Genomic DNA, 25,744 nt, shown 5'->3' with positions numbered 1-25,744 from the left:
AACCCAAAGGTGCTAGCAGATAACTACACAATGCTTACAATGCCTCACTACAACTTCAGCATCAGCTGGGGTTTGAAATTTGCCCCATCTGCCCTGTACTGAGGAGTGAAGCACCACTGTATGAAGCAGACTGCAGCTCACCTGCCCTTGATCTCTTCCACAGGCCTCAGTCCCAGCCCAGTTTGCTGGCAGTGGAAATGACCCATCTCCTTCAGATCTGGCAAGGTCTTGTTCCGTGTCGGAGTCATCATGACCCCCTGATGGGCCAACAGGGTGAGGAGATTCTGGGAACTTGGGGTTTTGGGAAACTCAAATGGGGACACAGCCTAAGAGAAAAGAAAGAACAGAGATCTGTATTTAAAATGAAGGAGGAAGGTTCCTCTTGGTCCCCATTTGTTTATCAAAATTAAACTGTTTAGCAACCTGCCTGAAATAAGGGAAAAATCCCACCCTGAACAGTTATTCGCCCCTAATCCCAGAAAGGCTAAAACGAAAGGACAACAAACTGCTGAGAATTTTGTAAGCAGAGGAGATGCTGTCACAGTGCCTGCTCCCCATGAGGCACAGGGCTGTCACTGCTGCTGGCTCTGCTGGGGATTCCTGCTGGACACACGCCTGCATCACAGCCAGGTCACCACATCCCCACTGCCAGGCACTCCAGCCATTGGGGCAGCTCCTTCCCCTGCCTGCCCCCAAGCCTGGGCTCTGCTCAGCTGCTGAGTGCTGCTGCCAGGGCAGAGCTGCCCACGGTGAGTAGGACACCACCCCATTCCACACAGATCACTGCACAGCCCTCGCAGGGTAGGAGTGAGTGCTGATAAATCCAGGTCAGAGTTATGTGCTCCTACAGCAGCTCATCCCCAAATCACCCAGAAGATCCAGCTGTGAGAGGCCCAGAAGCAGGCTCCTGGGCATACCTTTGTAGGGGAGCCCATTATCGTTGGCAAAGGGCTCCTCTGCATGAACTCAGAGAGCTTTGGTGAGGATCGGAGCTGCCGGCAGTGCTGCAAGCCATGGATCTGCAGAGGCTGGCTGACTGGGGTATGACCAAAGTGAGCCACAAGAGGATCAGAGTGCTGCTTGGTTATCTTCTGCCTGCAGGAATGCAAATCTGACAGGTTGGGAGCACTGTGGAGCCGGGAGCCCATCCCTCGAGGAGACTGCTCAGGTGCCAAGGAACCTGGAGGGCACAGAGTGACAAATGACATCACTGCTGGTTCTAACACAGAGAGACAGCCTGATCCCAGGATCTGCAGCTCAAACAGCTGCAGACCAAAACCTTCTATGGCTAAGCATGGTACTGAGCAGAGCCACAGCACTGCCAGGCCCCATCATGTTTTGAGTCTGTGGGAGGATGAGTTATGAATAACAGGGAAATAAAAGTGCAGCTTCTTTCTTTCATTGCTGCCCATTCAGAGACACAGGCCCCAGCTGTCAGAACTCAGCAGGAAACTACACATCAAGCAGGTCTCTTGGCAGAGGGGGTGCTGGAGGTTTTGAGTTGCTTTTCCTTCACTCAATCCATTGGCTTCCAAGTCTCAAATTTGAGTTTTTGCTACACAGGGTCTGTCAGCACTGGAAGATACTGGCTGATGGGATGTGAATGGATCCACCCCAACTCCCATCAGCACATAGAGATCCTGGCTGGCCAAACATCCAGAGAAGCTGCTGAAGCAACCAACCCAACCTAGAATGCCCTGAGACTACAGTTCTGGCTTTATCCATAGGAATAACAAAGGAAAGCAAGGACCAACGCACCAGCAGCAGGAACACGGCTTCTCACTTCTGCCCCGAGAGAAGATGGGATAACAGTCTGGCTGGGCTGCTCTGGGATTGTTCCAACTGTGAGGGAATGAAATAAAATTAAAGTTAATTCAGTATTAAGTTTTCATAGGCAAGAACAGCACTATGTACCACCTGTTTATATAAAGATGCCAGTTATCTCCTCTCAGCCCTAGCTGTGTGGTGAGAAGATCCTCAACTCCAGTACAAGGAGGTAAAAAACCTCTGCCTGGTATTAGTGTAGCAAGTTTTAGTCTGACTTTGCAGTGATATTAGTTCAGAGATATAGAATATGAATATTCTGTATTTCCCCATCAGCAGAGGCTAATCAATACAGGATCAGAGACACCAGGGGTATAGAACAGCTCATTATGCCAGCCTGTTCTTTTACAGAAAACAGCAAATTGCATCATTGCATATTGAGGTTTCTCCTGTTTGAATTGCTTGTTAGCATCTAGATCACGCTACCAGATATTCAGCCAAAACTTTTCAGTCTGGAAGTTCAAGCCCTTTCAAAGCTGGTCAGAATTTTGCTTTGATGATAATTAGCTTGCATTTGTTCTCACCCCAACCCGAGCTAGTAAAAACTTTGCACTTACAGACACCCTCTTCTGAGGGCAGCAAAATGTTTGATGCAGGCACCAAAGCAAAGCTTGCCTCTCCTGGGGCTAACAGGTATTTTTCTCTCCATTTTACTGAGGTCAAAACACTTGTCAAATAATCTGTGGAGAAGAACCACAGGGGAACACAACAATCTGAACTCTCTACTACCTGGCAGCTACAGCTGGTCAAAACCTCTCTCTTTACAGGAAAGAGGCAAACGATTTTATTAGGACAGCAATGTGCCAGCTGACATCTTACCTTGTGGTGATGGCATAAACGGCTTGGCACCACCAAAGGAGAGCTTTTTAGTGCTGGGCATGGATCCATGCTCTCCAGGATAAGGAGGGGAAGCACCAGTTTTGGGAAAACCGAGAGGACTTGCACTGCTGGACCTCCGGACCGTACCAGACCTTACAGGAAACAAGAGCAGCACACAGGTTACTCCAGAGACCAGCACAGAGGAGGAAGGAGAACAGCATCACCCAACACACACACAGTCATTCCCACAAAAGCACAGCTTCATGACTGCTTATCCTGGATCAAAATCCCACTGTTCTAGGACTACACCAAAACAGATTAAGATGACAATCCTTGTTCTCAAAACTTTCAATTCAATAAATAAAAAGAACAGTCAAGGTTGTTATCTTAGCTGTAAGCAGGACAGTCATTCTTCAGAGACACTTCAGGAGCTTGCAGGTATCTACATCAATCCTGAACAGGACAGAGTGTCCTATCTTGCCATGTCCAAGATGTTTATTGCAGGCAGTGTCTCTGGAATTTATTCTCATTTATTATTTAATCTTTATTCAACGTGCTCCTGTGCTGAGCCACTTGCCCTTCAGTCAGAGCAGCCTTTAGGCAGAAAGCTCTGTGCTCAATGCTGAGCAAAGTGTGCCAATGCACTGCTCTGCAACAGAGCTTGGACTCAAATCAGGAGCTACAGAGCAAAACAGCAAAACACAACAGTGTGTGGCTGTCACATCTGAAACACTTCACAACTAAACCAGAGGAATTTGGGTTTTTGGCCTGGATAAATTGCCTGTCTAAACGCCTTCAACTCCTTGTGAAGGCTCAACTTAAGGAGTTAAAATTAATTTGTAAAGCCCACACATGCAGGAACCTTGAGTATTAGCCAGTGCTAAAATGAAACAGAAGAAACTAGTGGGAAAGTGAGTACATCCACACCATCAGTCTGGAGAGAGATGGGATTATTGCATATTAATTAATTATTTCTCAATATGTTAATCTTTTTGCCATCATTAAAAACACACAACCTAAATTGCAATGCCATTCTGCCTCTGCAGGCTCCTTCACCAAGATCCCCATCACACTCCTCTATATGGGAACACAGTCCTTTCATCAAGTCCTTCATTCCATTCTCAATTTGGAAACTACTTTTCTCTTGTTACAAGAACATTAGTCTCAACCAGTAGGTGGTTTTCTGGACAGAAATCAATGACTGCTGAAAAAAAACCCTCCATGCTTGAGCCACTGACAGATGCTGTCACTAAGACATCCTGCCTCCTCTGCTGGGGATGCTGCATTTAAATGTCCTCATGTATCTCAACAGAAGGAAAAAAGGATGTGGGTTTCAGCAGTGCCAGGAATGGCAGAAATGTCCTGATGAACTGTCAGTAACTCAACAAAACTTCAAGGTGTATATTTCACTTTATGCCACATTTCAGAAAATAAATACATTTTTTAAAAATAAATTTATTTCAGTAGTTGAGATAGCTGAGTAGTTGATCTGCCAACCTCCCTGCCCCTACTCAATGTGTTACCACATTCTGCAGCCAAGTAAATCCATGCTACAATCACATGCTTGGAAAAAAGGAAATACTTGAAAATTTTAACTTAAAAATCACTTCTCTTCAGGTTGCTCCAGATTCAGAGGCTAATGCTCATCAAGTGCCTGGCCCTGAAGCAAAATGAATTTCCAACAAGAAAGGTGAGAAGATACCCAGATATTCAGTGGCAGAAAGTACTGCCCTGCCATTTTTTTAATTCTTCAGACCATGAGCCATGGAGAAGGTTGAATTTTATCTATCAGGAACTTGCAGAAGAAAACCACTAGGTGACTGCTGCTGCTGGAAGATGTGGAATGTCAAATGCCACCCCAGGAGACCAGGGTAAGCCAGCAGACAAGCAGGACAGGTGATGTGGCCAGAGGCACACACACCTAATCAGCACCTCACCAAGCCACACATCTGTCCACAACCACACACAGAGGCACACAGCAGCCAGTCAGGTGACAGGGGACATTCTCAGACACCAGAGTGTACAGCAAGGTTTGCAATCAAATGACTCGGCAAACATGACTCTGCACTCAGCAGCCATGGCCTGTTTGATACACCTGATGGAAAAGTGGAATCACACCCTAAACGCCTGCTGGAGTTTTCTCCTGCCATTCCTGAAGGGTGTCTACTGAACCTGCTGATTAGAGGAAGTGATGGCCAGAGATAAGTATGGCTTCCTGGGGCAGAAAAACATGACGCCAGAGATGCTGAGAAGATGCTAAAAGCAGCCTGTGAGTCACCCTGATTGGGCCCATTCCTCGAGTTCCTGTGCAGGGACATGCCAATCTCAGCATGACACAGAGGTGACTAAAAGGAGCAAAACATGGCAGTTTGCTCCCTGACTGTAGCTGTGGGCTGTGAGCCTCAACACAGCAGCCCATCACCAGGTCTGGGGTTGGCACAGCACCTTCTCCAGAACTCTCCCTTTGTACCTCACAGGGATAACCAGGACTCTTGTGAAGTCCAAAACCAACAGTGTCCACAAGTTTTGCTGTCAAAAACACAAGGCACTTAGGAAACAAGACAGTTTACCACAAAACCTGCCACACATTCAAAAAAGTTAACATAAAGCAGTATTAAAGTTACAGTGGCACAGACCAAGCCTTCTGCTAATCCCTGATCAATACCACCATACTGTGTCTCTAATTCTGGGTCCACTTCAAATAAGCCTTATCCTGAATTAGGCTGGCTGAAGCCCAAACTTAGGCTGACATAGGTATTACCCTACTTTTGAAATCTAAACTTTAACTAATCCAGACACCAACACAACTTATCCTAAAAAAGACATGACACCCCCTAGACACTTCTATTTGAGTGTCCCTGTTGCACAAGCTCCTTAAGATCCTCTACTGGTCTCCTTCCCATCAGTCCATGACCTGGGCTGCTGCTGCCAGCCAACAACCATATGTGAGAAGAGAGAGAAGCCCTACATGTCTTGGATGCACCAGGCATTACCTCTGTCTGCTGCAGACTTGATGTCAGGGTCTTCCTGACAGCCTTCAGAAAACACGCTCTGCCTCACAGGCATAAATTGCTCATGATTTACTCAGTCCTGGCTGCATAACCACATTAATATGCAACTCGTGCACAACACATCATCTATGGCATGACTGGTTACAGGAACCAATTAAGGTAAAGTCAGGCAGGTTCTGTAGCCCCATCCATTCTAGCTGTTTATCTCAATTTTTCCTTTTATAAAGGCATCTGCCAGATGGATGGTTCTCTCTGCCTGGACACTTGGACACCCAATCCATAGCTGGCATGGGAAAAGCTGTCAGACTCAAAGTGGCTCAGCCTTCACTCTGAGCTGACAGGAGCTTTCTCACATACAAGCACACAGGCAAAATTTACAGTACTAATAAATAAATCTCAGCATCACCACAAAAACACCCCCAAACACACCAAGGGGGTAAGGGGGAGAGCCCAACACACAGGGGAATTTCTAGAGGTACAGAAAGTAAAGTGAAAAGCAGTTTGTGTACAGCCCCCTTGGTCCCAGCCCCAGCACTTACCGGGGGGAGGAGTATGGATTGGGAGACTGCAGGTTCTGCTCGATCCGCCGGTAGTTGTGGATTTGTGTGGGGACTGGGATGGGCACGGAGTGGCCGTACTTGCTGCTGGAAAACTGCCCTGGCCGGCTGTGAACGGAGACACACAGAGACAACCTCCTGTAAGGGCTGGGCCTTCAACCAGGTAATTGGAGATTTTATCTTCATGAAGCAACTGCAGGCAGGGAGTGTCCCCTGGGCTGCTCTGGGGCTGTGGGTTTGCACCAGGAGGTGGTGCACACTCATATCAAAGGGAAGTGGCACCACACAGCTCCTGAAAACAGGCATCTTTCCTGCAGCACCATTCCCACCCACAGCCTGATGCTAAAACCTACACCCAAGTGCACCACTCCCTCCAGGAAAAGCAGAGCCCTGCTATTTCAGGCCATGGCTGGCCTAGTTTCCAGCAGCTCAGATCCACAGCCAAGCAGGCAGCACTGAGCAGGGGCTAAAGAGCCGTGGTTCACAAAGGACACCAGCACAGACTCTGCTGACAGGAGCTGCCTGTGACTGACTCATGCAGAGGCACTGCTGCAGCCACGGCATCCCCGTGGAACTCTCACACCACGAAGGGAATGTGGTGCTGTAGATCAGAGTGCTGGCAAGTTACCCACAGGGTGGAGAAGGCAACTCGGGAAAAACAGAGGGACAGGAGCTGCTATCTATACACCCATCAAGGACAAGACAGAATGCCATGCACACGAAATGGGACAAGTCCATTCTGCAAATTTCAGGCTCCTTCCATCCAAGCAGGTTAACTGGCTCATGTCTGATACCTGTTCCCCCAGGTTACTCTTGGCCTGTCCACCAGGCTACACATGAACCACCTGTACAAAACTCATGCAAATACCACATTTAACTAAGTAGTTGCCTAAAGTCTTTTCCCAAAGGCCCCAGAATTCTAGGATTAATTGCCATGGCAATACTATTTACAACTGCCAACACCAATTGCAGGGATGTTGAACAATGACAGGAAGATCTTATTGGTAACGAAGGCTTCTGCAGTCTCCCTCCTTGTCAGTTGAGGACAGCACCTGGGTCTGCCCCTGACAAGCTGGAAGCATCACTCCTTGGAGTCCAGCACTTGGAATGGAAATATTTTACATGACATGAAAGGATACAGTTAATTCAGCAAGAACACACATGTGTACTCAGGGGAAGAAAAAAAAAGTTTGTGACTTATTTGGTAGTTCAAAGCATTCCATTACCAGAGTTTCTGTTTTGAGAAAGGTCACAGCATTCTGTGGTTTATGGTGACAGAAATGAGCAAAGCTGATCTGCAGGAAAGAGTCTGCAGATCTCCACATAGTGCACGTGTAGACACTGCTCCATCACAGTACACCCAAATAACAGGAAGAGATCTTCCATTAAGGCTGAAAGATCAAATGATTCCAACCTTTTCATTCCTCTCTCAACTTTCAAAAGTTCCATATATTCTTCCTTGTGTGCTATTATTTCTTCCACCAAGAAAAGACTCTTAATTTCCTATTTGTCTCCAAAAGGCAGCATTCTTCACTGACACACAACAAGACAAAGGCATTCAAGGTTGCCAGTGGCTCAGCAAAAAGGTGAGGCTTTGATGTATCTGCCTTCCATGAGTATAAAACATGGTGTTGTGACAGACATAAACAAAACAAAGCTTTAGCAAGAAATCTGAAGGTTCACGTGAAACCTTGTACTCACTTTGAACATATATTTCAAACACTCTCTTTTCTATCTGGTCAAAATTCTTTACTAGAAAAGAAGTTCTTGGGTAAAAGGATCCTCCCTCTCCCCAAGAGTTTTATCAAGTCCTTATTTCCTTCACACAGTTCAGGTTGCAAAGGAATTATCCAAATGAGGTGACATACACTAAACCTGCTGACTGGCCTCAAGCCCTAAAGAATGTAATCAACCACAAACCTGCAAAGTCCAAGAGATAAAGCTGGGATAGGGAGTTTAACTACTTGGCAGCAATTAAAAGCTCTTTGAAAACAGTATTAAATCTAGTGCTGTGGGGTACATCCAAGAAATTACCTTTCATTAGACTTACTAAAGCATCTTCAAGGAAGTGTTTAAAAAAAAAAATTAAAAAAGGATCAACTATTGGCATGTTTTAATTCTGCCCAGTTCTTAATCTCTTAATTAAGGGCAAGGAGAGTTGTCCTAGAGTGCACCATGACATCCTGTGGAAAACCCACTGCTGGCCACTCTGAAACAGCCCTTGCTTTCTGTCCCACTTGGACTGCAGCCAGCATTGCTTGCTAGCCTGGAGCCACACACGGAAGGGAGAAGTGCTGCTTCCAAGTGAGCTGGCAGAGGGAAAACCAGGGGTCCTCTGCACCAGTGGAGCCAAGTGCTGAACCAACAGGTCTAGTGCATCTGCAGGGAGGGCACTGGAAGCCAGTGAAGGCACCTGGCTGGCACCAGTCCTGAGCACTCTCAGGGCACAGATCAAAGAGCATGCTTTATCCTCTGGATTCAGAATGACTGCTCCAATCTTTCATCACTGATGTCTCACTCTCCATCCCAAACAGAACAGAAATGAGCTTTTCTTCAAGGTAGTTAGAAAAATGGAAAGTAGCACTAGAGGGTTTGGCATCTGCTCCACAGAAGCTGCTGGGAATGAGTAGGAAAGACAGTGAGTGAAAACACGTTTAGATCAAAGCCTCTGGCACTGACCGGCCACCCTGGGATCCACTAGAAAATGATGAGGCCAGTTTGGTGAGAATTGGGCAGCATTTGTGGTCAACTTCCATGAATTTCTCCTCACTGCTGCCCAGAAGCAAGGCCAAATCCTTTAATAGAGACTGATCTCCAGAATGCAAAGGAATCAGTTAAGGAATAAGCTGTTAAAAAGCTTAGCAGGCGATGGCATAAGAAGCCTCATGCAATTAAACTCCACACTGTGGTACATGCTTGCCAATTAATCTGATCACGTCAGCTAGGCTCTGAGCTATATTATTCTCTGTTAAATTTGTATGCTTTGAGGCTATGTTTTGTCATTTTCTGGGCTCTGTTCATGTGACAAATGTGTTCAACTCACAGCCTGGGACTATATTTTCTTCTTAAAAAAAGATTTTAGGGTCATCCATCTCCCAGTGTGAAATCCCCTTAAACTGTACTCTCCCAACAGGTGCCATATTGACAGAACAGAAGATGAAAGCTGTCCTGCCTCCCCAGCAGGCAAGAACAAGATGGGAAGCAACACCAGCAGTTCCCTGCAAGCCAAGCACATACCCTAAAGCCTCAGGGCCCAGAGTCAAGGGGATCACCTTCCACAGACCATTAACACCTTCAGAACACAAAAGTGTCTGGGCCCACTGGGCAGCTGGTGCTGTTATGTGTGGGCTGCTGTCAGCTACAACACTTCTAAAGGCCAAAACTGAGTTTAGAGCAACTGGTTTTGTTGGAATGAAACCCATGATCACGCCTGTTTGCACATGTTCCTCCTACTCCTGCATCCCCCATTAGTAAACAAGGTCCAGTATCAGCATTACTTTACAGAGACAGCACAAGGAGCTTTTCAACAAACCACAAACAACTAAGCAGGCCTTATCTGTCTTTCAACAGCAAGGGGAGATGAGCAACACTCCCCCACACTTGCCCAGTAACTCAAGTCCATCATAACTTCAGCCTTGGATGAAGTGTTGTGCTGTAATTCACTGCATGAATTAGAAACAAGGGTCTTTAACTGGAATTCTACCCACCTCTGAGGGTTGGGCACTGGGGGGGATGAACAGTACATTTACCTTCTGCTTGAGAACAATCCCTGCCCCCTCAGAGAACAGAGTTAATTTTCCTGTGCTCTCCCCTAGCCCCTCTTGAGAGCCAGAAGAGGGAGAAACAGGCTCAGCAATTGGGACTGATCACTGCCCAAGGCTGGGGAGTTCCTCCTGGGTGTTTCTTGATACCCAGTAATTAAGAGGAGAGATGCAGATCTTGCCCAGCACACCAACAGCAGTAAAATCCCCCCTGGAAGTCAATGGAAGTTCAGTTATCCAGTGTTGCACAGACACCACCAAACAGTTTTTCTTACCCAGATGGGCTAGGAGAACTGCTGTATGGGGGTGATGGAGATGGTGTCCTTCCCTGGCTTTCCAAGCCTGCTGAAGTCACCAGGGAGCTCCTGAGGAAAACAGAAAGAACTCAGCTGTCAGAGCCTGGGAACCAACCCTGTTTCCCTCCTACAAAGCACAGCAACAGAGCTGTGTCTGCCAGCACCTCATCAGTGGGAGCTCTGGGGACTGTCACCCTGCTCCCACCACATGGAACTGAAAATGGTCAGTACAGGCAGGTGATAGATATCCCTGACAAAAAAGGCTAATTCAGGGATATGTTCCCTCCCATCCACCAGAACCCCATAGTCCCAAACATTCATCAGGCTGGACAACTTCAGGTGCCTTGGTGGTCTTACCCACTGTACATCAGGCTGTCCTGGATTGGCTTCCCTCCTGCAGCCTCAGCAGTTAAATCACCTGAGGGACAAGGAAGTGCAGAAACAGATTAACTCAAGACAATTTTCTTAAAAACATTCATACATTCATAGCAATTGAGATTTTGTGTAGAATTTCCTGCTCCTCCAAGCCCTGCTGAGTTGTTCCTGAAATCAGTGTTTTGCAAACCACGTGTGGGCTGAAGCTGAAGTTTGTGGCAGATGCTGCTGATGCTTACACCCTGAAGTTTTGGAAAATCTAGGCTGAAAGCAAATCCTCTTGGGAGGGGGCCAAAACTTGACAATCATTTGAGGCAACAGGTCCATGTCCACTTGGTGCAAGTCACTGGCTGCTGTGTAAAAGTGGTACAAGATACTCCTAGTGCTTTGGAACATCCTGTCCTCAGTGGCAAAAATCCAGAGCAGCCAAATGAGCTGGATATACAACAAACATCTGAACACTGGGAACATGACCAGCACCAGGCAAGTGTGTACTGGTCCCACCACTGATTCCAGGGAAAACACAAGCTCCTCCTTATCATAAGGATTGCAGAGATCTTCCAGAGATTACTCTACCCTTCCAAATTTCTGCTTTAATACAAGTGGTGCAACTGTGAAAGGAGGAATCACAGCATTTATCACCATGTTCCAACTCAGCAAAGCATCACACACGTGGGCAAGGTTGAACAGTGTCCTTCTGCTGGTTAAGTAAGGACTTGTACATGGAAATACTTAGACATGTGGCTGAACTGAGGCCCTGGTTCTATGCATATCTGTATTTTCAAGCAAATCCTATCAAAGAATAAACACAAAAAGGTCCTAAAACGAAATTTAGAGTATTTGAAGAAAAAACAACATATTTTAGTTTTTCCCGGGGATTTTTTTCAAGTGTAAAGTGCAGCTTGCTGGCTGAAATCCTGTCTTGGACTGTGATGCTGAGTGAAACTGAAGACAGGATAACAAGGTAAAAGCTTCTGTGAGAGAGAGAGACTTTTCCCTGTGAGCCTATTTACCTTCTTTTCCAGTTGCATTTTCAGGTTCAATCTCTTATTGAGGTCATCAAATAATCTTTACTCTCAAATCCTGTCTTTAAAGGTAATTACAAAATATTCTATGAAACTAGCCAGTGAGCCAGATGTCACTGCCAGCTTGAAAACAAAACCATTCCTACTATTCAGTCAAAACAGACAAGTTTAATCACTCTTTCAACTTTTCAGTATCTATTCCTAACATCCACACCCTCCTCTGCTCAGAACATCTGCATTTTCAGAAACCACCTTACTTGAGAACTGTGCTGGGACCATGACAAAGTCATCAGTGTCACAGGAGGAATTCTTGCTGCTGCTTCCTGCAGAGTCCTTGGATCCATGCAGAAACCCAGGAGAATCCTGGGTAGGAGATGCCAGTGCCTTCTCCTGCAGCTGCTGCTGCATCTCTCCAAGGGACTGCTAATTCAAGGAGAAAACAAACACAGGCTTCAGCACAGCTACTTCATCATTCTGCTCCATCCTCTAAACTGAGCTGTACAAGGCTACAAACAACATTTTGCTGATATACCAGGGCTGATGGTTTGCCAGAAGCAGCTGTTCAGTGTGCTCAAAAGGAACAGCCTTTTATGTCCCTGTCAGAAGAACACAAAACATACTTCCAGTGTGTCTGATGCTCCACAGATAAGAAAAATTTGCTTGAGGTATTGTATCCCTCTGCTGAGGTTTTATGGATCAACCATCATACATTTTCTACCAACTCACCTTAGTATGGCTGGGAACATGAGAGGAGTTTTCAGAGGTACTTTTGGTTGCTTTTTAGGGTTATGTTTTTTCTGTTTTGTTCTTAAACACAGAACCATCTGGTCTCTATTTGTGCTTTTGCAGCACTTGGTAACATGGAGATAAGTGTTCCTGAACTTCCAAGACCACCCTGCTTTGCTGCACTGCTGCTAAGGAGCTAAAGAAAGGCCCAAAAGAGATTAAACTTTCAGCAGATAAACAGCTCACAGCTGTCAGAGGCAGGACAGTCCCTAAAAAGTCCCATTTTCCTGCCTCCTTCAGCTAAATGATGAATAGCCCCACAATCCCCTCACACTGCAGACAGATGGAGGAGGCTGGATGGTTTAAGAAAGCTTTAAGGCAGCTGAACTGCCCACGGAGCAGATCACAATCTTTATCCTAATGCACTTCCAGGCTGAGAAAGCAGCTTTCACTTGGGCCTCAGTAAGACCTTGCTGACCCTCCAGAGACTCTCCTGCTGCTCCAGTGGGGATTCCCTCTCTGCACACACAGCACATACAGGCAGAAGGAATTTTCCAAGTGTCAAAGTTGCCTCTTTTCCACCCAATCTGTGAACTCTGCCCTGCAGACATGGCATTTTCCCAGACTGAGCCAGGACACCTCCACCAGCAAAACCTCCAAGGGCAGAGCAGGAGAGGTGCAGCAAACCTCTAACATGGGACCCTCTCCCAATCTGGTAGTGATTCTGTACCATCCTTAAGCTTCCCAGACCAGGAAATCTCAGGACAGTGAGTCTGCTTTTCACACCATCTGCTCATTCCTGGAGTCCTGTGGCCAGGAGGGCCCCAGCCAACCACCCTCTACTTCAGGCTGCAGGGAGGAAGCTCTCAGGGACACAGCTATGAAACATTCAGAGGGGAGCAGACCTGTCTTCTCTGTCCAGCTCACACCATGAGCACCTGCATCAACTTCTGCTGGTGCCCCTCAGCCTTTCCCACACCAAATTGTGATACTTTGGCCCAGGGAAACTCAGAGAGCAGAGCAAAAGAGCAGTCATGGCAGGGAGGAAAAGGTCCCATCCTTCTCCCTTCCCTTACCAATCACACCACCAGCATTCCTGAGTTCAAAGTCAAAGGAAGCTTTCACCAAGAGCCTTCAAAAACAACCTTTCAGTTCAGCAAGCTGGAGGAATGTCACTTCACTGGTCACTTAAATATTCTGCCCTCCAGAAAAGTTTTCACTGTTTGGGGTAACCAGAGAGAAAACCCATCAGCCCAGATCATCTTTCACGAGACCACTGGACTGTGGCAGGTCTGGTCTGAGCAAACAGCTTTGCTGAATGTCCCTCTGTGGTGCTTGGACATGCTGGTCAGAAGGAGGTGGATACACTGTCAGGCTGCAGAGACTTTGCATTGTACACACAGAATGTGGAGCCAAGGAAGCAGAGCTACACCATGAGTTAGCAACCAGTTTGGGTTCCAAGCTCTCCATCTCTGCCAAGACAAGCTAGTGTCTTTGTATCGACTTCTTTCATAAAGGCTTTTCATCCAACAGGCAAGGGCACACTGAAAAATGTCTTGGGGAGAGTAAACCAACCTTCAGGATCCAAACTCTGAACGCTGCACCAAGCCCAGCCAGAACTACAGTGCTCAAGGCTTTGCACCAGGAGAGTGCAAAAGCAGAGACCTCATCTCAAACACACAAGCAGGAAAACCATTAACACAAACAGTGCATCCTCTGAGCTGTACTTACAGGAGGTGATGCCAGGTGGGAAGTGGATGAGCTGCTAGAGGAACTACCAGAGCCAGAACTGGGATAAGAAGGCATTGGCACGGAAGCAGCTAAAACCAACAAAAGACAAAACCAAAAGCAGTGGTTAAACCAAGATCAAGCAATAATAAAAAGTCTCTTCATCTTTTCCCATCAGGTTTATCTCATGCACCATCGTGTATCTCATGTATCATATGTGGTCAATTAAAGGAGAACAAAAGAAAATTAGCATTGTGTTCAGTTATGTGATTCACAGCCATCAACTCCTTCACGTGCACTTTCACAGCTCTGAGAACTCCTGACCAAGGTAAGCCCACTCAACTGACCTACCCAGGCTGCAAGGTGGGTTTTGCCCTAAAGAACCTCCAAAGCATCTTTGCAAATGCAGGGAAAGAGAAACAGAAAAGGGAACTGAGTTGCTCATGTCTGGGGCAGAAGCCAGGAGCTAGACCATACCCTGACAGATTCTTCTTCATGAGACCTCATGGCTTGGCACACATACATCAAACATTGGGAGGTGTGTGCCAAGTTAAACACATGCCTACTCAAAGCCTATGTGTTTGCTGTCCAAACAGCCACTCGGGCATCCCAGGCCACATGTTCCTGGCAAAAACCCAAAACCCAACCAAAGAACCCTCAAAGGGGTTTTTCCTCAAGGAAATAGTGCATTGCTCCCTATAGCTTAATGTGGTCACTTCTGCAAGTTAAACATGTTTAGGTCATTTAGTATCTATGTACAGAAACTGTTCCCACAGCACAGGCCATCCCTGTGTCCCTTCCTTTTATGTTTTATTGTTCAGTATAGGAACTGCCAATTTTATTCACTTCATTGCTGCACTGGCCTCTGTAACCCTCACAAGGCCTAAAGCTCACACTGAAAGGCCTGGTTAGCACCGACCTTCAGGCAGAAAAGATGATTAAGGCATCACAGGAGAAAAGAATATTTAACTCCAATGACTTATGTAAGTGAGGTTCAGTAAATAACAGAAGAGCTCAGCTCAGCCAAGCAGGGAGACAGTCAGAGGTAACAATGGCTCTTCAAAGGACTTTGAAGTACTTAGTGGTTCAAATTCCCCAGTCCACCTGCACAAGACTGAACAGCACAGAAGAGCCCAAAATCCCCACTTCAAGGCAGCCTGAAGTCAGATTTTACACTGGCACCACTTTGGTATTGGAATGACTTAAGATAGAGATCAGAGACAATATTTAATTGAGGAGAGGAGCACTTTGCTGCTTTTCCATTATGCTGGCAGAGAATTAGCACTTTCTATCAAATTCCTACTTTTACAGTACCTGTGCTAATGAGTCCATACCTAATACAAGGGAGATTAATAACACCAAGAAGAAGAATGCTTCTGTCTGAAGTAAAACTACCTCTGTCATTAATCCCATTACATACTACAAAGTACTTACTCTGTTCAACAGGCTAGAAAAATAAAAATCCATCTCTTTGCAATCAACTGTTGAAACAGTGTTCTAATGATAAAAGAATGGGAAAATATGCCTTTTAATAAAAGGCATTAGGAGGTTTTTCCATGCAGCCTATCAAAGAAGGTTAAAGGATAACTGGACCAGAGTCTTTTATCACAAAGAGAGCAATCACTAAAACACTGAATTCCTCAGTCTGAGAGACAGAACAAGATCCAACAAGAGGAAAGAGAAGCTAAAGCAGTGTAGAATTAAAATACATATTATAATGTGAGTAACTGACCACTTTAATAATTTAAGCAGGGTCCCAGTGATCTCCTCCAGCCTTTGGCAACATTAACAAGTAGGAATCCACAGCAGCATGGCAGCAGGGGCCCTGGACACACTTTTTAGCTTCTGCATCTATTCTGCACTAGATGTATGGCCCTGCTGGGCTGTGCTGCTGTAACACACTGCCCTGGCTCCTGTTCAGCAGCAGGGATGGAGGCATCCCAAGGATGGGGGCTCTGGGAGGTCGGTCAGGGCTTGGCATGGAGAGCCACTCTGTCCACAGCCAACACAGCTGCCTTTCCCTCCCTGTGCTCAGGGAACACACACAGAGGCCTGAGAACTTGCTTGTAAAATGAAGAGCTCTGTCCTGCCTCTATCCCAGTGCTTTTGATCTCTGCAGTGCTCCCACAGAGCCTGCAGAGCAACCCCTAGGACTCTCCCTACAGATTAAATACTAGAAAGGAAAGGAAAAAGGTCTCCCCCCCATTTATCCTTCCAGATGCTACAGAACAACTCACCCATGTACAGACAGCCTTTCCTGTAATGCAGGGGTGCTTTTTTAAAAAAAGATGAGTGAATTCTCTACTGTATCCACACACTCCTGCTGCAAGACTTGCATCACTGTTCATTTTTCCTGGAATTAGCATTTTTGTTAGAGTCATTCCAGTTCTCTCCAAGGTCCCCTCCAGTCTATTTTGGTCCTGTGATTATTGATTTAAACCTGGCTAGAATTGAGACATTTCTATTTTTGACTATTTGCTTCAGACAGCTTTTCATTAATCAGGAGGGAAGAGAAGCTGGCAGACTTTGCCCTTATCATCTGAAACTCAAACTCAGCTGCATGAAGCACTCCTTTAGATACAGCCTCTATTAATCACTCTTCTTATTTAAATCCCTTTGAACTCCCCAAATTCACACTGTAATGCTGTGAGCTCCAACTCAGAAGGTCCTGACACTCCAAACAGACTTTGATGCACGTAGAACCATGAGGTTTGGCTCTGACAAACCCTCTCTGACCTCCACATCCCTGCTGGGGCACTTTTCAGTGTCAGCCTTGTAGGCCAGCTTGAAAGAAAGATGCCTGCTTCCATCTCCTCCACACACCCAGGCACTCCCAGCTCAAAATTAAAAAGGGTGCAAACACTTGGCTCATCATGTTTTCAGTTGAGTCTGAATGTGGGGAATGTTAACACGAATTGTAGGCAGGCCCCCACCCAAATCCAGAAATTGCTGGATTGTAATTGTAATGTAAATAAGTCTGTTTTCATAATTGTCCTCTCCAACTTGCTCCAGCAACAAAACAGTCATCCTGCACATTGTGTAACCAATGCCAACTGGTTTCAAAATGGGAGAGCTGGGAGCCATAAAGGCAAGCCTGCGTTCCAGCTGTGTGGATCCTGATACTGGATCCTATACATGTAAAAATAACTTCTGACACATCATCCTACCAGGGGCTCAGGCTGTCCTAAAAATATCCAGCCCTCAAGTTTTATAGAAAAGCTTTATTTGGAATCTGAGTTCTACATACACTGGAGAGATGCACTTTTCTGATTATCTGGATTCAATTAAAACCACTCATCAAAAAGTTCTTTAATTGCAATCTCTGACAAGGCAATAAAGTTTGAGTGCAAACTCTGAAAGGACTTGTCCAAATAAGCTGCTTTTCAGAGTTTAAAAGTCTGCAGCATTAAAATCTTTTCTATACAGAAGTCATGGGGATTTTTTGCTAGTTTTCATCTGAGTATTTTATGCACAATAAAATTAAAAAGACGGCAAAAGTCAAGCTAAGCCTGACAGGTATTTCAGACACTGAAACACCCGTGCACTTCTGAACCATAACCGCTCACCTTTCATGCTCTCTTAACTCGGAGTCAAGGAGGCAGCAGCTTCTCATTCATTAAAGGCAAGAGCAGAAAAACCTCCAAAATATTCTGCACGGGTACCAATTACAATGTGTTTACTGAGAGAAGACTTGCACAAGCATCTAATTATGTCTTCTCATGTGTTATTACTGTAACACACGGCCCCATACCATATGCTGATCAGACCTGGCTACAGACAGACAACAGCCTGACTAGACACAGCTTTTTGAAGACTTTATTAATAAGTTTTTACACATCTAAAGTACATGCTTAGTCACAGGTACAAAACCCACAATATAAAATAAATTATAAATAAACAAACAAAAATAAATAGGTAAAGCTCAAGGGTCCTAAACCCAGTCTTCAGGGAGGGAGATGAGAAGAGGGACATGAAAACAACCATCCCTCACAACAGCAGGGAAGAAGAGGTGCTTGTCAGAAATGTCTTATTGAAAGATTTTTGAAAGAAATGTTGATTTTGCTGAAGCATCTCAAAAAACATACAAATGTATTTCAACAAGGGGGATCCCCCTGCCTTAGCAGCTTCAAAATGATCCACCTGGAAAATGATGATCTACATTTGAGGACTCACCAGTTTTCCAGAATTCCAAAGTTACATTATAGTAAAAAAGCTCAGATGTGAATGGCTTAGTGATAATTAATATCAGCTCTCAAGGAGAGCAAGAACACAAGGCACACTTCCCCAGCTCTCCACTGCAGGCCTGAGGGCTCTAATTCAGTCTGAGCACCACCAGCATGGTTCAGATGCAGCTCTTCTTCTCTTTGGTATTTCCTACACTTGTGATGCCGAGCCACATGTTGAGATGAAGAAGCACAGCAAGGTTCTGGACTCCTCCTAGCTCTGCACACAGAGTCAGGGGAGCCACTCCCTGAGAACTGCAGCCTTGCCAAGTCACCCTTCAGCTACAGCTGTGCAAGGGGCAAGCTCACTGCCATGCTAGACATCATTCCATAAAGCTCAGGTGAGATTCTGTTATGGAGATGACCATAACCCAACCTTGGCTGACACACTGGCTCTTCTCTCTCCTATCAGAAATCAAAAAGACCACAGGCAGCCTTTCTCCTCCAGGCTCTTCAGCACACTTCCCAGAGGCTCTAATCCATCACTGGAATCTGGCAGTAGCAGAGACCTCACAGTAGACTATAAGAATTCTCTCCTTCATTAGCAGATTTCTGAACATCTCCAGCAATGGGTTGATATTTCTCTCATGTCTTCAAAACCAGTAGCAGTCTCTCCTGCCAGGAGAGGACTCCAGGCTGTGGATGTATGCCCGGAGGTGAGGATCAGCAGGACGACACAGAGGTCTGGAGTTGGCTTTACCTGCCTGTAGAGGAGCTTTTTTGCTTGGTCCTTGACCCCACACCATTAACCTTGGTGCAGCAGGGGGCAAAGGCTGAGCTACAGCCTCCTGCTCATAATGGCCCCTCTGGTTCCTGCACAGCAGCCGTGCACAAGCTGGAAACTGGGGCCAAGCCAGGAGAACCCTCTCCCTTTTTTCTGGGGCTTTCTGCACCCCAGGCCAGTGAAGCAGTGGAACAGCTGGAGGTGGGAGATGAGTTGGTGGGCATGCAAGAACATCCTGAGGGGGAGATCTTCTGCCCACAAGGGGATCAGACTCTGAAGGGCTTTTCCCACACAGCCGCAGGACAGGAGGTGCCAGGAGCTGGGCTGGCTTAGGAGCAGCCCTGTAGGGCCAGAGTCCTTTCCTGGCCCCACACCCTGCTGGCACAGGTGGGTTTAGGGCCCTGGCTGCTTTGAAAACTCCCCTAAACCAGAAGCGTCTTTTCTTGCCCGCAGGACGATCACCTGAGTGCACAGGTAAAATCTCATCAGGGACAGCTCAGAAGTCCTGCTCTGGCAGCAGGAAAGCAAGAGAGCATCAGGAGTGATGTGGGTGTCAGACAAGGTGTGTTACCCATGGCACAGATCCAAGAGAGAAACTGGGTTTGTACTGGACATGGTTCCTCCAAAACCTCGCACTGGACACCCCAAATTAGTCACTGATGAAGATTCTTGGTGCTATCAATTACTCAGGAGATTCAATGTCCACAAGAATCCCTCCAAAGAAGATGACCACACAGAATTCCACTAACCCAAGACTGCTGGCCAGAGGACTATGATGCCTCATGCACAATTTAAAAGCAATTCTGAGTTGTTTTCCACCAAAAACAGACCTCTGAACCATAATACCTGTGGCTGCAACTTTCCCAAATTTTGAATCAAAAGGAGGAAGAGATAACTTGCAATGGAAACCTGTCTTTGTTTTGGCCAGCTCCCACAGAGTACCAAATGAAACCCTTCTAAAACAAGATGTATCAAGGACTTTGATGTAAGTGATGAAACAAGACTGGGTAACCACAAAATTTGGCTTTTGCACAGCCATCCTGGCAGGCAGGGCCTAGAGTGCCAGTTTCCACCATTCCCTAGCCTGAATGGTCCTACAGGTAAGGAGGAAAAGCCAGAAACACAATCCTGTGTCCCTACAAGCACCCCACTGGCCAAGCACTCCACACAAAGCAGCTGAATACATTTCAAAGCTACATTTGCTTCTACTTTAGGTTTCTAAATATCCCCCAATCATCCCCTTGAAGATAACTCAGTAAAACGGAATAAATTTTGATGGCAAAATCTGGACATGACAAAATAATAAACACTGAATCCCTGCCTAAAAAACTAAAGAAACAAAGCAGTATTTTTCCTTCCTTTTGAACTAACAGCAAAGGAAGTCAGGCCATGGTTCAAAAAGAGTTGTAATCAAAAATGCAATACTTACATTTTTTCATAGAGGCACTTGCATCCAAGAATGGGTGATGGAAAAATTCATCTGAAAAAAATCAAGAACAATGACTCAGTGAAAGAAAACAAGTGTAAATAGTTTACACAGCAGCTAAAGCACAGGAAGTTAGTGTTATACAGGGATTTTTTCATGCAATAATGGAAGCTGACTGACTATGGTTGCATACAGATGTGGTCAAGCATACAGGATGAATGCAGGACCTGCTCACGAAAAAAGGATGGGAAATTATTTGGATCTGTGGTTGATCTGGATGGTGAATCACCCTAAATGCAGGGATCCAGGGAAGCTGTATTATCACACTACACCATCACTCAGTCCTTGGAATAGGAATCATGGACAAAAGGACTTCCACTGAGTGATCTTCCATAACACACAGACTTATACCTATCATGAGGGCAGAAATGCATTTTTAATGGGCCATCCCAGAACCACAGCCCAGAACACCCTTTCACATCAAACACAACTCCTGCTTCCTCCCCTCATTATGGGAATTCATTCTACAGATCCAGGCCAAGAAAAGCTTCTGTCCTGGCTTGCTGAACACTCCCCTACATGTTTGCCTGTCCTCACAAGTAGCCACTTCTCCCAGCTCCTTCATCTCTGATTCACTGCAGCTTTGTGCCAGAGCCTTTTCCTATCACAATCAGCAACTCAGTCTTTTGGGAGTGTCAGCCATGGATCAACACTGATTACTGAGCTTCATCTTCTTTCCCAGAATGGATTTCCTGTTGCAACACCCAAGGCTTACAAACTTCTGTAAACAGCTCCTCTTTGGCGACTGAGCTTTCCAGAAAGTAGTCACTGGGTTTTTTGTTTGTCTGCTTTTAAACCTTAAACAATCCCTGTCTCCCCAGCCTGTCCTCACCACTGCCATGCCAAGGTCCTGCAGCCAGAGTGCAGTGGGGTCTGGAGCATAGCTCAAGACAGGGAAGGGAAATCTTTGGCAGGGAAAGCTGGAATCTCACAGATTAGATCTGCTGTGGATGGAGAACATCCCCATCCTGTGGGAGCTGCTCAGCTGCTGAGGTTTCCTGCTTCTTTTTCAGCCTGCTGCACTAGAAGAGGACGCCATCCCTCAGCCAAGCTGACTCAACTGAGGGGGTGGAAATGATGATTTCTTTCACTTTTCCCCCTCCCCACTCCAAACTGCTTATTAGCTGTGCTTGCAAAGCAAAAGTCAAACAACCCAGCTTGTAATCATCAGCAGGAAACTTGAAACCCTCCTGGTTTTCCTCTAGATAATCTTGAGATTGCAGAGAGCATCAGTCCCTGGCAGAACAGCAGCTGGGACACACAATAAGTATATGAAGTTTCAAGCTGTTGAGTTGCTGTTGTGTGACTCAACTGAGTCCCAGGGGAGCTCTGTGGAGGTCACTGTGACATCTCCAAGCAGACAGTCACAGGGAACAAGGAACAGCAGGAACCCTACTCCTCTGCAGACACACCAATTTATTGATAAATACGTGATAAAGGACAAGAAAAATGTCAACACTGCAAGATGTGCTGTAACTGTTGTCCAGAGCGATGCCAAAATCTACTATCTCAAATTTCCAAGTGTTAGTCATGCACTCTACTCCCAAGAGGTACATAACCTGTTTATATGGGCTAAAAAAGGTTTGCCAGACAATTTCTGACAGCAGGCAATCAAGAACCTTAAAGATACTCTCTTTTGAAATGCACAGCAACATGATAGAAGAGGCAGAGATCCACAGCCCAGATGAAAGGTCTGCAGGGAATAACCCTGCTAGGTGATTCTATCCAAGCCAGTCTGTCAGGAGCTTCAACAATTCACTTTTCAAAAGGCTTATTCTCTCACTGCTACACTCCAGTAACCAGTCCTTTGCATTCATCACTGGATAACTATGATCAGCCTCAGGTAATCCAGAGTTGCTTACCCAGCTGACCATCCCCAGAAAGGCTTTTCTGGTATCTCTAATCCAAAAGAATAACAGAGGGTGCATAACAATTCCTCTTCATCACCTAGCATATGCTGCCCAACAGGAAAGAATCCACCTGAGCAGATAAGCAAACAAAAACCCAACAGAAAACCAACTCTCAAACTCCAGAAATATCAAACTATTTTACCCCAGGTCTGATTAAAAAGCAGCATCCTGAACACACACAGGATGTGTTTGCCTTTAGATGACCTGGTCCTTTCAGCAATTCATGGAAAGGCCCCACCTCCATCTGCTTTCCTCTAGGGCATGGCTTTCCTAGGTTTTCAGACCTTTGAGCTCAGCTAAAACACATCTGTAAGATGCTGTCAAGACAGAACCACTGGGCTCATGATGATTGATCTCAGTTTAGAAGGAATTAAGACAAAAAAAAGGAAATCCTCATGCCAAGTCAGAAGACTGAGACAAAGGCTTAGAGACTGCCAGCTTGAGCCCTGAGAAGGACCAAGGCTTCCTTCCACAGGAACTGGAGGAGGGAAGAAGAGTCTGCAAGCAGCTACATCTCCTGGCTCAGATTATCACAGCAAACCCTGAGAAACAGAGGGTGGTGACTGGATTGTTCAGTAAATGAGTGCAGCCTGCAGCTCTAGGAAGGAACTGTGACAGAAAAGCACAGATACACAAGACACATTTTACCTAGTAGCACACTTAACCACAGCTCAGATATAAAAGCCAGAACAGGGAATGCAAGTAATATGCTGAAGGTGTGCCAAGTCTCCTTGGTTTACAAAACTGCACTGAAATCAGCACTGACCTTTCCAGCACACAGACTAAAACCCCCAAGATTATGCAACCCTCCAAGCACAGGTGAAATCCAGGTGTCTGGATGCTTCTCCTAGCACCAGCCAAAAGTAGAGAGGCTTGTGCAGTGCCAAAAGACAGAGACAGGCAGCAGAACTCAAACTGGAAGGAGATCTTACCAAAGTCCATGCGGTCCTTGTGATTACGCTGCAAGAGGCCCAGCAGGAGCTGCCTCAGGTGGCTTGATGTCTCCCTGGGGATGCTAAGATGGAAAACAAAAGCAAAATAAGAGATGTGCAGTCTACTTAGACAGCTTTTAAATATTCAGGAAGGCAACTGGTAAATGCAAACTCACTCCATGCCTGCTGGGGCAGGAACACCAGGAGCTCACTGGAGGGAGGCTGATCAGAAATGTCTTTATTTTACATCTCTGGCTTTCACTCCCCACTGCATTGTTCAGGCTACAGCTAATTTTGCTTTAGTGACCTCTCCCATGAGCACCTGCAGATCCATCCCTTCATCCCTCTGGTGCTCAGCTAAGCCCATTCCACTTGCAGTATTTCACACATAATAAATAAAATCACGCCTACTTGCTCTAATGGGAATAAGATCACTAGAACAGAGCAGTTTCCAAGGGGAAGCTTCCAATTAAGACACTGGTGGTGAAATGTATCACCAATTACTACCATTTTATTAAGGCATTTATTTTTCAGGGTAGCTTATGTAAGACTAGCAAGTAACCTTTGTCTATTTGCTTCCTTGATATATAGCATATATTAATCAAAGGCCACTAAGATGTGAGGAACTGCCACCTCATCAAGCTAAAATTTGTGCAGTATTACCTCACTTTTCAGCACAGTTAGGAAGAAAATATTCTTTTCAACAGCCTTTGAAACACAAAAGAGCTGATAAAGCACTGGGCTCTCCCTCACCCCACAGGCAGATGGGGAAGAGGCCAGGGCAGCTCTTCATAACCCCTGTAGATTGAAAAATGCAGGGAATAAATGAATGGATTAAGGCACAGAAAACAGAGTTGAGCTCTTGCATAAGTGGATTCAGCCCTGCTGACTTCCCTCCATCCCCAGAAGTGCTGCTGGGGGCTTTGGGCTGGGGCAGAGCTCTCCTGGTGGAGCGTGGGTGGTTGCAGCTCCTCTCAGTATTAATTCTGTTTATCATGGCTGCTCCCAGCATGGCCCCCACGCTCTGCCAGGCTTTCCCCTCTCCCTAATGGGTCAGCTGAGGTAATGACATGTGTGCCCAGCACAGTAATTTTAGCTCTCAGTGGCTCTGCACGTGGCTCTGGCATCAGTCACTGCCCTGAGGCCAAGCCTGACAAATGCTGGGAGAAAAAACCCTTCCTAGACCATCTCCAACACACCCTGCCACAGACAGGGGTAAAACAGAAGCTAGCTCAAAAATAGTGTGGGGAGGGAAGGTGGTAGCTAGCACTACCAGACTCCTGTTCAGAGAAACAGGAGATGGCATGTGTGGTATCTCTTTACACTTTCCAATAGCACCCAGTTATTTTTCTGTGAAGCCCTAAGCCTGTTGGGGCAGGAATTTGAACCCAGCAATTCCAAGAACAGAGAATGATGGCAAGCATGTCTCATCCTTGTTTGTACTGGAGGAGTTGCTTTTCCATCCCTGATGCTACAATGGTTTTGTGCACCTTCTCAGGCTGATGCAGGATTCTGGAAGGGATGCAGTTAGAATGAGACCCAGGTTGAGTCCCATCAAAAGAGGTGTCCTTAGAAGCATTCTGTGTAATGGAATAACCCAAAGATACCACAGCAAGCAGCCTCCTGAAAAATGCATCAGTGCTGGAGTCCTACAGCCCTGCAGTGTTATCATCATCATTTATTTATCTGTGACACAAAGCTCTCATTCAAAATGAGTCCATTTCCCAGCTATGACTTTAGCCTTGCTATGGTTTTAAAGCTAAGAAACAGGTGCATCAACTAATGGGCTTTAGATAGCACAACACAGATGAAGAGGGTGCAGATTAACAGCCTGTCTGTCTCCTCTTACCTCCCATGTCCAAAGCATCAAGCTTTGCTACCCTTCAGTATTATTTTCTAGGACCATCTTTTCCAACATAAGCAACAAATCTGCCTCCTCTCCCCCATGACCTGGGATGTACTTCCAGTGCAAACCAGAACAATGAATGTTAATGATTTAGATCAGCACTATTAATATTGTGAGGTCTTTCGGTTTCTGCCATGGGCTCCCCAGAACAGCATTTCCTCACCTGCCTGCAGCAGCAGTGCAGCCTGGGACCACTTCCCCACTCCATTCCCAAGCCAAAACACCTTCCCTGGCCATGGAAGGAAGTGTGTGCCAGCCTGCATAACCCCAAGGAAAATGAAAACAAATCCTGGCACTGCTGCAGTCTGAGAAGGAGGTCTCTGGAGCAGTTTTGTGTTTCATCCTGTGCTGGCAGGGCACTCAAGCAGTTTATTCATGTTTACTCAGGAATAGCACAGATTGCAGCCCAAGTTAAAGAGACAAAGTGACTTTGGACAGAGG

At 46.0% G+C, this 25,744-nt stretch overlaps 1 protein-coding gene across 3 annotated transcripts in view; it reads right to left on the bottom strand.

Moving 5' to 3' along the window:
* The window catches only part of ULK1 (unc-51 like autophagy activating kinase 1), a 74,820-nt gene that overhangs the window by 13,684 nt on the left and 35,392 nt on the right, over window positions 1-25,744 (bottom strand). For 2 of the 3 annotated variants that reach the window (XM_033075791.2, XM_033075793.2), the window contains exons 11-21: window positions 23,398-23,480; window positions 20,499-20,549; window positions 14,126-14,214; window positions 11,926-12,091; window positions 10,626-10,686; window positions 10,248-10,337; window positions 6,194-6,319; window positions 2,644-2,795; window positions 1,759-1,842; window positions 918-1,180; window positions 142-326 (exon numbers count right to left, since the gene is read on the bottom strand). In XM_033075791.2, coding sequence (XP_032931682.1) covers window positions 142-326; window positions 918-1,180; window positions 1,759-1,842; window positions 2,644-2,795; window positions 6,194-6,319; window positions 10,248-10,337; window positions 10,626-10,686; window positions 11,926-12,091; window positions 14,126-14,214; window positions 20,499-20,549; window positions 23,398-23,480 — 1,350 coding nt within the window. The remainder of the gene's footprint in view (window positions 1-141; window positions 327-917; window positions 1,181-1,758; window positions 1,843-2,643; window positions 2,796-6,193; window positions 6,320-10,247; window positions 10,338-10,625; window positions 10,687-11,925; window positions 12,092-14,125; window positions 14,215-20,498; window positions 20,550-23,397; window positions 23,481-25,744) is intronic. The other variant, XM_033075792.2, reaches the window with a different exon arrangement.

Source organism: Catharus ustulatus, chromosome 18 (genome assembly GCF_009819885.2).
Source record: "Catharus ustulatus isolate bCatUst1 chromosome 18, bCatUst1.pri.v2, whole genome shotgun sequence".
Classification (NCBI taxonomy): Eukaryota; Metazoa; Chordata; class Aves; order Passeriformes; family Turdidae; genus Catharus; species Catharus ustulatus.
Note: the sequence above shows the minus strand (reverse complement) of the source record. Positions and strands in the feature narration are given on the sequence as shown.